Here is a 13,356-nt window from a genome sequence, read left to right as displayed (position 1 = left end):
AAAGATTTTATTTATTTATTTGAGAGAGAAAGAGCACGGATGCACACACTCGATCTGGGGGAGGGGCCAATGGGGAGGGAGAAGCAGACTCCCCACTGGGTGTGGAGTCTGATGAGGGGCTCGATCCCAGGACCCCGAGCCCATATCAGGAGTGGGATGGCTAACCGGCTGAGTCACCCAGGTGCCCCTGTACATGTTTTTTTAAACCATTTTAGGATTTCCGATGCCTCACCAAATAGAAAAATAAAGTACCTGGTGCAAATAGGAAGGACGGTGTTTAAGGAGCTGATACGTTTTGCAGTAGGGAATCTTAAAAAGGCAAGTTTAAGACAAGTGCCAATTTTCAGCCAACTTAATCACAATTCCATGCTATACACATAGACACACATATATGCACATTCTTCCACACATAGGAATGCCATTTGGTACTCATTTTCCTGATGGTTTGTTCTGGAAAGAAGAAAGAGGCAGGGGTTCTTTGTGTCATTTTTTATTGAAGGGTGGTTGACACACGTGTTAACCTAGTTTCAGGTGTACAGCAGTGATTTGACGAGTGTGTACGTTACGCTGTGCTCACCCCCAGCGTAGCTGCCGTCTGTCACCATACCACAGCACTATGACGGTACCACGAGGCCACTTCCGTTTTGATAGTGGTGGTGTGTTGCCAGGAAGCTCCACGTTCATGGTTCTTCAGTGTGTTTTCCAGAATTCATGGTCTGCAGCTGCTTTGAAGGTGTGCTCCCTTCAGCTCTGTCTTAAACCCCGTTCTCCAGGGCTGGTCCCTGTCTCCCTAAGATACAGTAACTTCTGGCATCTTGAATGTTCTAGCATCCACATTTCCCTCACTCTCTGAGCACGTTCTTGGAGAAGCAGTTCTTTTTCCGTTGGTGGGTCCTATCCTCGGCCAATTTGCTTGACTGACTATTCTCAAGCACTGATCTTACGTTGCTCATTACTGTCCACTTCCCCCCAAAATGACTATTACAGCTCCAGAAAAGTATACATCTTATATATGTGATCTACATTCCAATCATTTTCTACTGCACTTGATAATTAAAAAACAGTTCGTCTTCATATCGTACAACTTGCTCTGAGGGTGGAAGAAATCTGATTCTTTTCAACCTACCTCGTTCAGTATCTGAACATTGTCATTTTTCCTGACAGGGCTCGTGCAATTCGCTTCAGACAGGACGGTAGTGAAGCAGTGGGAGGATTCTTCTCTCAGATCGGGCAACTCTACATGGTACATCATCTTTGGGGTATGTATTTTTTCCTTCCTGTTTGTGTTACTAGGATTTCAGAGTCCGTTACCAAATAAGCTGTCCTCGGCAGTAAAGCACATCTCAGGTCAGTAATTGTAAACCCTGTGGCAAATCCAGACGTCACAGAAAGTCAGTGCTGGGCCTTCTAGAAGGAAGGAGGTCCACAGTGAAAGGCCCATAGACTCGGGGCACCTCAGGAGGCTGACATGAGAGTGGGGATGATGGGGAAAGGAACAAGAGAAAGGAAGCGGGCAGCCGTGGGAGAGGGACACTTTCTAGATGCTTCCCATGGCGCCTCAGAAATTATCCTGCGTTGTCTCTGGAGAGGCTGCTGCCCACATGCTCATTGACTGCCTGCCTTGTGTCTGAGTCCATCGCTCTGGAGGCCCTTCTCCTGTCACCTTTTCATCCCCCCCCTTTTGTCTGGCGTCATCTTTGGTACCTCTCAGGGCCTGACTCAGGTGTGCCCCCTCGCCCCCCAGGGAACGTCACTCTCCTCCTGAGCCCCCGGAGCCTGGTATCATGTGGGTTGTCACACTGTGGCTGTTGTGTCTTTCTCTCTGCTAGAACAGGAGCTGGCTCTGAGTGGTAGCTTGGTACATTTTGGGCACATCTGTGTATGTTTATTAAAGTTTAAAAAATGATGGGGCGCCTGGGTGGCTCAGTCATTAAGTGTCTGCCCTCGGCTCAGGGCGTGATCCCGGCGTTATGGGATCGAGCCCCACATCAGGCTCCTCCGCTATGAGCCTGCTTCTTCCTCTCCCACTCCCCCTGCTTGTGTTCCCTCTCTCGCTGGCTGTCTCTCTCTCTGTCAAATGAATAAATAAAATCTTCAAAAAAAAAATGAAGGGGCCCCTGGGTGGCTCAGTCAGTTAAGCATCTGATGCTTAATCTCAGGGTCATAAGTTCAAGCCCTGCATTGGGTTCCACGCTGGGTGTGGAGCCTACTTTTTAAAAAAGTGAAAAGCATAACTCATTTCTAGACTTTATTAATTAACTGAGATATTGGTTTGACCTGTTCGGTCCCACCAAGTGCTGGACCCTGTCCGCCTGCTGTGTTCGCACGGCACGCACGGCAGGTGTACAAAGGTTGGTCATGGGACTAAGGAGGAATAAAGCCAAGCAAGGGACATGCCACGAGGCGGTGTGTGTGATCAGTAACGTAGGGGTTTCTGTTCAGGGCACTCCCAGCACCTAAGGGGATATAAACTTACATGTAGTTGGGGGACATGAGTAAATGGTGACTTCAGGATCTGAATGGGTTGGCGGGTAAAGGCAGAAAGGAAGGGCTAGAACAGTGATGGAAAAACGGGAGATTATAAAGAGTGGTCAGAAAACGAAATCGTGCAGACTGGCTAAATGGTAGGAGAGCTGCCAGGGCCTAAGTCTGAATGGGAACCCCTTTCCCCCCAAATCTTCAGGGTCTGGGGAGGAGACCCCCATTCTCAGCCCCACCAATCACTGCTTCAGCCAGGTGCTCGTCTCAGCACATACTGGGCTTCTCGGGAGTGTGAGCGATTGAAAACCCTGCATCTCGGGGCGCCTAGTGATGCAGTCGGTTAAGTGTCCAACTCTTGGTTTCAGCTCAGGCCATGACCTCAGGGTTGTGAGATCGAGTCCCCGGTCCGGCTCCATGCTCAGCATGGAGTCTGCTTGAGAATCTTTTCCCCTCCCCCTCTGCTCTTCCCCCCACTTGTGCTCTCTCTCTCCTTCTCTCTCACTCTAAATAAATAAAATCTTTTAAAAAGAGAGGAAGAAAAAGAAAGAAAGAAAGAAAGAAAGAAAAAAAGAAAGAAAGAAAGAAAGAAAGAAAGAAAGAAAGAAAGAAAGAAAGAAAAGCAAATAACGAATGCCGCAAGTAACCCTCAGCTCCCCACAGTGGCAGGTGCAGCGCTGTCCTGGGGACCTTCCTTTTCTATCGAGCTTTGATTTGACTCCATAAATATCAGAGTTCTCAGATGTCATAGATTTGGAAACAAATCTTTAAAATCTGCCTCTAGAGATGATGCTAAACGTAATTTAACCTTTCTGGGTTTGAGGGAGGGGTGACATCGTTGTTACTATTATTATTTTTTTAAATAGCATGTGGTCTGTCTGGACGCTATAAACCGAAAAGTCAACCTGTTCCCTTCGCTCGCCTCCTCTCAGGCCTGGCGCCTGCACCCCCCACCCCCCACCCCGTCCTCGAGCACGGGGACTGCACCCCTGTCCGCGTTTACAGTGTGTCTGGATGGGGACTCCCAGGTGAAGGAGGAGACAGGCAGGCACCAGGGGGTCACAGGCCCTTAGCTCTGTCCCGCCGGAAGGACTGAGGTTTCACAGAGCAGCCGCCGGGTGAGGCGGGGTCCGCCAAGATGGCCGCCGTGCGCAGCCGCAGAGGCTGGGAACACCGTGCGCTTTGGCCCTGGAGGGTGGCCAGACTGCCGCTCGCATCTTTTCTTGAGTGGTGCCTTTCTCTGCCTTCCTTTGTTGTCCCGTTAGTGTCCCAAATGTCCCCTGCCTGCTTCCTTCTCTGTAGGAAGAAGTACTGAGATACGCAGAAGTGAATTCTCAGTCGCCTGCCCCAAAACTTACCCTCACTCTTCTGTGTTTTTTAGAGAAGCACATTGATCGGGCGCCTGCGGTGTGTTGGTTGGTCTTTTTTTTTTTTTTTATTTTTTTAAGATTTTATTTATTTATTCGGCAGAGATAGAGACAGCCAGCGAGAGAGGGAACACAAGCAGGGGGAGTGGGAGAGGAAGAAGCAGGCTCATAGCAGAGGAGCCTGATGTGGGGCTCGATCCCAGATCGCCGGGATCACGCCCTGAGCCGAAGGCAGACGCTTAACCGCTGTGCCACCCAGGCGCCCCTGTGTTGGTTGTCCTAAGCATCATTCCCGTTAATCCTTACAGCCGCAAACCACGGGTAGCTGTGACTCACAGAGGATACATAAGTCACCCAGCATCCACAGCTGTTGAGTCACTGAGCTAGGCCCCAACTTGGGCATGTCTGGCTTCAAAGCAGATCTTTCTGCGACGTAACACCTCTTCCGTTTACCCCTGCACTTGATGCCACGCCTTCCTCACCTTCCTCAAGGCCTTGCTCCATCCATTTGCTCCACCACCAGCCCATCTAGGGGCTCCCTCCCTCAGTAATAGTACATTCTCAGGTGCCTCCCACCTTTAAAAGCCTCCCCAACAAAGCACAATAATAAAAGCCTCCCTAAATCCAATTGTCCATTGACGGATGAACAGATGAACGAAATGTGGTATTTACATATTCGTCCATAAAAAGGAGCGAAATGCCAATACGTACTACGACATAGATAAACCTTGAAAACATTAGATTCCACTTAGATGAGGTGCCTAGAATAGGCAAATTCATAGACACAGCGCAGAGTAAAGGTTACCAGGGGCTGGGGGGCGGGGAGAATGGGGAGTTAGTGTTCAGCGGATAGAGTTTTAATTTGCGATGCTGAAAAGTTTGAGAGATGGATAATAATGAAAGGGGGACAATTGTGAAGGTATTTAATGCCACTGAATTGTACATTTCAAAATGGTTAAAAGTTAATTTTGCTGGGGCGCCTGGGGGGCTCAGTTGGTTAAGCATCTAGCTTCTGCTCAGGTCATCATCTCAGGGTCCTAGGATAGAGCCCCGCATCAGGCTCCCCACTCAGCAGGGAGTCTGCTTGTCCCTCTGCCCCTGCCCCTTCCCCCTCTCATGCTCTCTCCCTCTCAAATAATAAATAAAATCTTTTTTAAGAAGTTAATTTTGCTGTGTACATTTTACCACAATAAAAAATTTTAAGAAAATGAAAAATTGAAATTAAAAAATAAGAGCACAGCCCTCCCCAACCTGGGTTCCCTACAGGGGGATCACCACACAGTGCACGGGCCGTGCACCTGACCTCAGTTGGAATGCTGCTGCTGGTCACGTTAATGCTAACTGTTTCGCTCTGGGTAGCGAGAGGTACAAGATTTATTTTCCTTGTGTTTTTCAGCATCTTCAAAATTGCATGTAATAAATGTATACTCCATTACTAGTTGAGGGAAATTTTATCTTTAGATGGTTAAACTCCTAGGCCTGTTACAAGGGTAGGCCTTCTTATCAGGAAAACGAAGTCCTGTGGAGAACAGGCGTGTGTCGCAGAATAGAAACCAGAAGCCCTAATTCTTGTCCTTTTAGTCTTGACTGACCCCCTGTCAAGATGCCTGGGAGGTATTTGCCTGGTGAGTAGTTGGAAGGAGGTTGCCTAGGCTGGAATCAGAAACCAAGGTACCCGAATGAGACACCCGAATTGTACCACATGACACCGAGGACTGATGTCTTTGACATGCTCTTCTCTCCCCCTGGAGCAGCTTTCTCTTCTGTTCTATTGATGCCGTTCTTTTCAACCTTCGAGACCCACTTGATCAAACCACACCCCCAGACCATTCTCTCCATTCCTCCCTGTCTTGTGGGCTCTGTTCTCAAGTCCACCACAGTGCCCAGCAAGGGCTGACCTTGCCTACTTGCCCTCTTGCTCTCCACTGCACTGAACCGTCTGTCACCCATCACTGTAGTGCTCTGGAAATGTTGGGCAAGATGGAATCGAATATTGCTTTCTGATTATGAATTTAACATGTTATTGAAGAAATTCACTTGGCTTGAAAGGCAGGTCTTGGATCCCTAGATTGTCAAACTTAAAGCGTTGTTTATTTTGCTTCCCTCACAAGGCCTGATGTAGTTTTGCTCAGGGTGATCAGCTCACAGTGACTCGGCTTAGTATTAAATCCCCAAGGTGTGGGGCGCCTGCGTGGCGCAGTCGTTAAGCGTCTGCCTTCGGCTCAGGGCGTGATCCCGGCGTTGTGGGATCGAGCCCCGCATCAGGCTCCTCTGCTATGAGCCTGCTTCTTCCTCTCCCACTCCCCCTGCTTGTGTTCCCTCTCTCGCTGGCTGTCTCTGTCAACTAAGTGAAAAAAATCTTTAAATCAATCAATCAATCAATCAATCCCCAAGGTGGTGTCTTTGAGAAAACTAGCTGAGCCACTGACTCAGTACAGGACGGACATGCTGGTGGAGTGCGGGACATTTTGTTTGGTTTAGCCTTGCTTCTGTGTGGTTCTTTCTCAGCTTACAAGGATCTGCAGAGCAGGGAAGATATACGGAACGCAGCGTGGCATAAACACGGCTGGGAAGAATTGGTGTATTATACAGGTAATACTGTCGTAAACATGAAACCTGTCATTCTTCTCTTCTTACCGTTTTATGTTCTTTTCCCCCAAGACTAATATGTACTTTAAAAAAAAAAAATAGTACGTTGCTCTAGGTTGGGGGAATGGAGAATAGTCCGGTTTTTCTTTAATAGTTACATGCCTTCTTTTCAATAAGGAGCTTTCATTCTTTCAAGTATGTGTGGGGAGCGCCTGGCGGGCTCAGTCAGTGGAGTGCGCGACTCTTGATCTCATGAGGTTGTGAGTTCAAGCCCCACGTTGGGTGTAGAGATGATTTAAAAGTAAAATCTTAAAAAAACAAAACAAGTGTGTATGTGGTCTGGTACAATTTTCAGACCCTTGTATGTTGTAAATTTTACATCATTACCTTTTTTCATACTTTTCTATATTCTCTGAATATTTATGACAATTTTTTTCTAAGCTCTCCCTTTCTCATCAGTTATCTAGCCCCCAAAACATTGTAATTTAATATAGCAATTAAAAAGTAATTTTGAAAATTAACTTGACATTTTGACTTTATGTACACGCATGTGCATGGGCATGGATAGCCACGTACATGTATGCCATGAAATCCGGGTGGCTTGATTTTTATAAGAACAATTGGGCTGAATACAACCCAGTAATACTGACACCGGTAGTAAGTACCGATCATGTTGTATGTCAGGTCCATTTAAGCCCATCTGCTACTAAGAAAATCAAAGAGTACTTTGTTGTAGAAAATAAGATTATTATTTTTTTTAGTTCAAAACTTCATATAATTGTATGTGACCGGTTGTGTATTCTTACATGTTCATTAGTTCCCAGAGGAGTATTTTATTCAGCGGTGACAGTTTTAGAAGTGCTGTCTGTACCGTCACATGCAGTGTTATCTGATTTTATATAACTTTATTTTAGTTCAGAGTTCTCAGCCTTTTAAAAAGGCACCACTTTTCTTACAATGTGGACTTTCCTAAGTTCTGCAAATGAAACAGATCTCCAGACAGAATCCGCTTTAATTTTAAAAACATCTCCTGGGATGTTAACTGATCTACAATTAGCACGTATATTTCTGTCCCTGAGATCAGTGCTGTCTTTTCCACTACTCTGTTCTGATTCCAAGCAGCATGTCTTCTGAATGTTCTTAGCAACCTGTTTGTTAATGTACATTTACCATAATCTGTTTAGAAAAGAACAAGCAGGGGCGCCTGGGTGGCACAGCGGTTAAGCGTCTGCCTTCGGCTCAGGGCGTGATCCCGGCGTTATGGGATCGAGCCCCACATCAGGCTCCTCCGCTGTGAGCCTGCTTCTTCCTCTCCCACTCCCCCTGCTTGTGTTCCCTCTCTCGCTGGCTGTCTCTGTCTCTGCCGAATAAATAAATAAAATCTTTTAAAAAAATAAAAAGATATTAAAAAAAAAAAAAAAGAAAGAACAAGCACAATAATCCTAATCCTTGTTTTCAGTCCCACTTATTCAGGAAATGGAATCCAGAATCATGATCCCACTGAAGACCTCACCCCTCCAGTAAGCAGATTTTAGATGTGCCTACACAAATTTATGTGACAGATATTTGTCATAAATTAATTTTAATTGTATATCAAGTGAAACAGGAACACTGAAGTGTAAACTGCTGTATATAGCTTATGAGAGACCTCTTTTCTTTAAAATTTACATAATCACAAGAAAGGAAACTATTACGGTTTGATTGTAACAGTGCTCTGTAGTCCTCTTTGAAACACCCCTCTGTTTGTCAATACACCGTATACTACCAGCCACCGCTCTCCACCCTCTGGGAAAAGAGGGCCCAAATTAAAATTTGAATCCTCTCCAAATAGGAACCTAACCATGGGGGAAAAAAAGTTAGCAATTTCTTTATAAAAAGCAAATCTGTTTTATAATTACAGATTTTTAGACAAATTTCTTGTATCAGGAAGAAATATAAATTTTGTCATGTTACTCTAGCAGTTTTTCTGAGCCTCAGACTAGGAACAATTTAAGAGCGTCCCCGATACCTGAAAATGTTTTAATTCACTGTCAGTTTTTATCAGTTGGCATAGTCAGCGACATGTCATTACTAAGCTGGTCGTGGTTGCTAAGATACATTTCATCTGTAATTGCGTCTTCACACCGTGTATTGTAATAGCTCTCGGGGGGGCGGGGATAATGGCTTGAACCTGTGTATCATATGTGATTTTGAAAAGAACACCTTGAATAGCACTAATTTTTATTTGTAATATTTTTCTAGAATAAAATGAGTAGCATTAGGAAAAGAGGTTTTATTTTGTCAACAATCATTTGTGACCTCAGACATTCTGTAGTTACGACTTTAGTAAGCTCGCAGCAGATACTCCAAGACCGTGTATGAGGGGTGGTGCATGTTGAGATTGAAGCCGGAATAAAGCGCATACTCCGTCTAGCTCTGATTTAGTTTTTTAATACCGTGTGCCTATTTTGTGACTGTGATCACGTGAAAGTCCCGTTGAAATGAAAAATTTTGTCTGACCCCCAATTAAAGAATTTATGTGTAAAATAAAGTGTGAATAAATCTCATATCAAATGTCAAACTTTTACACGTGAATGGTTTTCTCCGAGAACCGATAAAAATCAATAAAATCCTCTTGATTTTCACATATTCCTTGTTTGTGATCTTTTTTTTAGGAACTTGTGCTGAAAATGAGCCTGTCCCTCTTGAAAAACAGCTTGTCCCTGTTAAGTGGGCATCTGGGAGTCTTCATAAGCTCATCAGCTTCTCCCTGGTCGTGGAGCAAAGGGTTTTGAGGACTGGGTGTTTGTGTACCAGGGCATGGTGTTTGGGGGGTTGGGGCAGCTGGCAGAAGAAAAGGCACTTTCAAGTCCAGGCTCTGCTCCTTGACGACGTACTTCCCGTCTCTGGTGTTCAGTTCCCTGAATCCATAAAATGGGGAGGTGGAATCCAATGACATTTAACAACCTTCAGCTCTGAATTTTTGTGACTTCTTAGTGCCACGGGAAGCAGTAGGAGAGAGAGGGTATGGTGAGCTCCAGCATAGAAAACTTGCATTTTAGCAGTTGTACTGATTGGATGCTCAGGACATGTTCGCAGGGTGTGAATGCAAGAACTATTTATATGAAACTGCTTTCTAAACTATATAAAGAAAATTACTGGTGAATTACCTTTACTGGTGATCTGGCTATTCAGAACTGGGAAAAAACTGCTAGGAACAGAGAGAATTTTCACTTACAAATTGTGCAGACTTGAACTGACCCCTGCAGAAGTCCGGAATTTTCTATCATTCACTGCGGTGTTAGGGTTCTCCAGAGAAACAGAACCAATAGGATATCCAGATACGATATACATAAGAAGAGGCAGGAATCGGCTCATGTGGCTATGGAAGCCAAGAAGTCCCAGAATCTGCCATCTGCCAGCTAGAGAACCAAGAAACCCAATGGTATAATTCTGTCCCAAGTGCAAAGACCTGAGAATCAGGAGAGCTGATGGTTTAACTCCCAGTCCAAGGTCAGAGGCGCAAGAGCCGGGAGCTCCAGCGTCTGAGAGCAGATGAACGTCCCAGCTCAAGCAGAGAGCGTACGTTTGCCCTTCCTTTGCCTTGTTCCACTTGGGCCGCCAGTGGATCGGCTGATGCCCACCCACGTTGATGAGGATGGATGTGCTGACTCATTCTGTTGAATCAAATGCTAATATTCCAGGAACACCCCTCACAGGCACACCCAGAGAGAATGTTTTAGCAGCTATCTGGACATCCCTTAGGCAGTCAAGTTGACCGATAAAAATTAACCATCACAACTGAGCTCACGGTTGGTGGATGAGTTCCATGAGGCTCCCCAAATTGCATCATCCACCCAACCCCCCATCCCGGGGCCATTCAGTACCCGGCGAGTACCATGCTGTCCAGATGCCTAACAATACGCAAGAATTAAGTTTCCTTTTAGAAACTTTGCTTTTCTCTGTGTTGCTTTCTTAAAGGAGCTTTCTGTTCAGAAAAGCACAGAGCAACGAACTGACTGTAAAACGGAACTCTTTCAGAATATACCCTACTCTAGAAGAGGAATTTCTGTCCTAAGTCACTGGATTTCACAAGGCAGCCTGCCTCACGCTAGGCTTTGGTCTCCCTTCAATTCAACAAATACTGAGTTTCTATTATGTGCCAAGCATCAGACACATAATGTCATGAACAAAACATGATCCCTGCCTTTGTGAAGCTTACAGTCCAGTGAGAAGAGATTGGCAATTAATATGTAAAATACTGTAAGTTACATGATATGGTAGAAGTTGATACACGCTCTAGTGGGGGAGAGTAGAACAGGGTAATGGAGGTCAGGAATCCAAGGGTGGGCGGGGAGAGTATGCAGTACTGTCAGAGTTGGCCTCACTGAAAAGCTGAGATTTAAGCAAAAACTTGAAGAAGGTGACAAAGTTAGCTAGTGTTTGCAAAGGAATCCCACCATGCAGGGGGAATGGCTACAACAGAGCCCCTACGGCAGGGTCATGCCCAGCACGCACCAGAGCAGTGGCGACCACTGGCTGAAACAGAAGAGAGGGAGGACTTGGTGGGAGAAGCCACAGGTCATGGGGCAGGATCAGCAGAGTGTTGGGAGCTGTTGGAAGGACCCTGGTTTTTACTTTATGATGGGATCCACTGGAAGGTGTTGAGCAGATGAAGGCCATGATCTGACTTACACTTTAAATGGTGGCTTGGACTAGGTGGTGACAGTGGAGAAGGGGGAAATTCTGAATATATCTTGATGGCAGAGCCAAGATGATTTCCTGAACGAATGACTGCAGACTGTGAAAGAAAGAAAAAAATCAAGTGACCGAAGTCTTGGCTTCCACAACTGGAAGGGTGGGGACGGCTACAGGTGGAGCGGTGCCACAGATCTGGGGACGGGAAGACCAGGAACTCGCACCGAGTCTGAGATGGTCCATGCAGATACCCAGGTGGAGATATCACGTAGGCACGTGTGAATTCTGCAGCTCAGGAGAGCCATCTCACCTGGAGATGGGCATTGGTGAATTGTCTGTATATAGAATTTAAAGTCTGATGGGGAGTGAGTGTAGACAGAGAAGAGGGTAAGTAGGAACCAGGAAGAGAGCGGAAAACCGTCAGGGAAACAGGAAGAAACACAAGGAAGTGGGATGTCATGAAAGCTAAGTGAACAATGTCCATCAAGGATGAGATCACCCGTGTCAAATGCTGCTGCAAGACTGGATTAGATGAGGTCCGAAAACCGGCCACTAATTGAGTAACATGGCGGTCACTTGGTGACTCACAAGAACATTCTCTTACTATGATAACTTATCAAATAATCACTTTATTTTACCAGTTCCTGCCCAATTTGTCAAATCCTTTTATTAAACTCCCATAGAAGAACAAATTGTATTATTTTGCCCTACTATGAATTTTCATTGGGAATATTTAAAACTTCCAAACTAATTTTCCATTTGTTGGGTGTAAGTCTGGTGAACATTACTTGCACAAGCCAACTCATTTTTAATTATCATTCATGTGATATCATCCCTGCTCCTTTTAAAAAGCCCTCTAGGACCCACACTTTGCTCTCCTAAAACCAGCACTGACCGAACCTACTTCTTTCCCCCTTATTCCCATGGCTACATGTGAAAGAGCCTTTTCTTCAGTTCCACATTATATTTATTAAATTTATACCTTCAGTTTCTGGCTGGGACACACCAGATGTTCAGTAATGTGAAGAATGGACAGAAGGAAGGGAGAGGGAAAGTAAACGGAGAGAGGGAGAAAGGGAAGATAGGAAAAGAGAAAGTATGGAGACTGTCCGTTCCAGCTGGAAAATACCTGAGGCTCTCAGAAAACAGGGCAGTGTCTTTATTCAGACTACTTTTGATGCAAGTTCTAGAGATCTTGGAAATTAAGCTATATGCCTAGGTAAACTCGGTAAAAACAATTCAAAAGGAAAACAATAAACATACATCAAAATATGTCCAGAGGTGGAAACAGATCGGCAAAGTACCGAACGGTCCTCTATTAACGAGTGCTAAAACTAGTACCTTGTGCAGAGTTCAGCGACCATTAAAAATGAAACCACTTGAATATTCTGTAAAACAGGTCATCCAACCTAGGGAATAAAATCTCGTCTACTGCATTAATATACATTAATACCCGTGACCAAAGTGTTAAGCGATAGCTTACGGTAGATTCTCCCGGTCCCAGTAAATTGTTAACTCCCTAGTAACCCACAAGATAAAGAACGCTGTGGAAATCCTTGGCCCGAGCTCCAGCTCTGAATGTGACCTTGTAGCAGTCATTAACTTCTGTGAGCTTGCTGCTGTCTGTTAAAAAGAGGACAGCGGTATCTATACTGCTGACCTCAGGGCTGTGAGAATCACATGAGGACATGTGAAAACACCTTGGAAATGTGAAAGTAAGCAGTGTGACTTGTGGTCAGATCACTGCCCAGGTTTTCTGAACCTGATCGTAAGAATTCTGAGGGTCACAGAGGCAAAAAGCCATTGTGCTTGCCAACACTTGAATCTCTGGAATCCTCTAGAATCCTCCTATACTCCTGCCCCAGGTCTGGAACGCTCTGCCCAGCTCTTGGGAGTGACAGCCCGGTGGGCGTCCCTGGGAGTCATGGAGAAACACTTGTCTCCAGGAGAAGAGAGAGAAGAATCCTAACAGCAAACCAGAGAAGGGGGTGGGGGTAGGAGATAAATGCCATGGGGTTCTCTCTTTTTTTAAAGCGTATTAAAGCTTTGAGGGACTTCTACTGCTTCAATTTAATACCATGAAAAACTTCAATTCTTAACTTCATGACCCCAATTCTTAACTTTCTCTGTCTACATAAGCAGTGTGCGTCATCAGGATGAAAAAGCGCGTCACAAAGCCAGGAAGCCACGTCACACTGCCAGCACTTTCCGCCTCCTGTCCTACTGTAATCACGTACATTACCTC

At 45.4% G+C, this 13,356-nt stretch overlaps 1 protein-coding gene across 2 annotated transcripts in view; it reads left to right on the top strand.

Annotated features, from left to right (window-relative positions):
• The window catches only part of NIPSNAP2 (nipsnap homolog 2), a 35,986-nt gene extending 26,924 nt beyond the window's left edge, over nucleotides 1-9,062 (top strand). For both annotated transcript variants that reach the window (XM_087868491.1, XM_045786097.2), the window contains exons 8-10: nucleotides 1,165-1,259; nucleotides 6,354-6,437; nucleotides 7,894-9,062. In XM_087868491.1, the coding sequence (XP_087724617.1) occupies nucleotides 1,165-1,259; nucleotides 6,354-6,437; nucleotides 7,894-7,958 (244 nt within the window). In that variant the 3' untranslated portion in view covers nucleotides 7,959-9,062. The remainder of the gene's footprint in view (nucleotides 1-1,164; nucleotides 1,260-6,353; nucleotides 6,438-7,893) is intronic.
• Nucleotides 9,063-13,356: the final 4,294 nt, after the last annotated feature.

Source organism: Ursus americanus, chromosome 2 (assembly GCF_024610735.1).
Source record: "Ursus americanus isolate L20-20 chromosome 2, mUrsAme1.1.p, whole genome shotgun sequence".
Taxonomy (NCBI): Eukaryota; Metazoa; Chordata; class Mammalia; order Carnivora; family Ursidae; genus Ursus; species Ursus americanus.
Note: the sequence above shows the minus strand (reverse complement) of the source record. Positions and strands in the feature narration are given on the sequence as shown.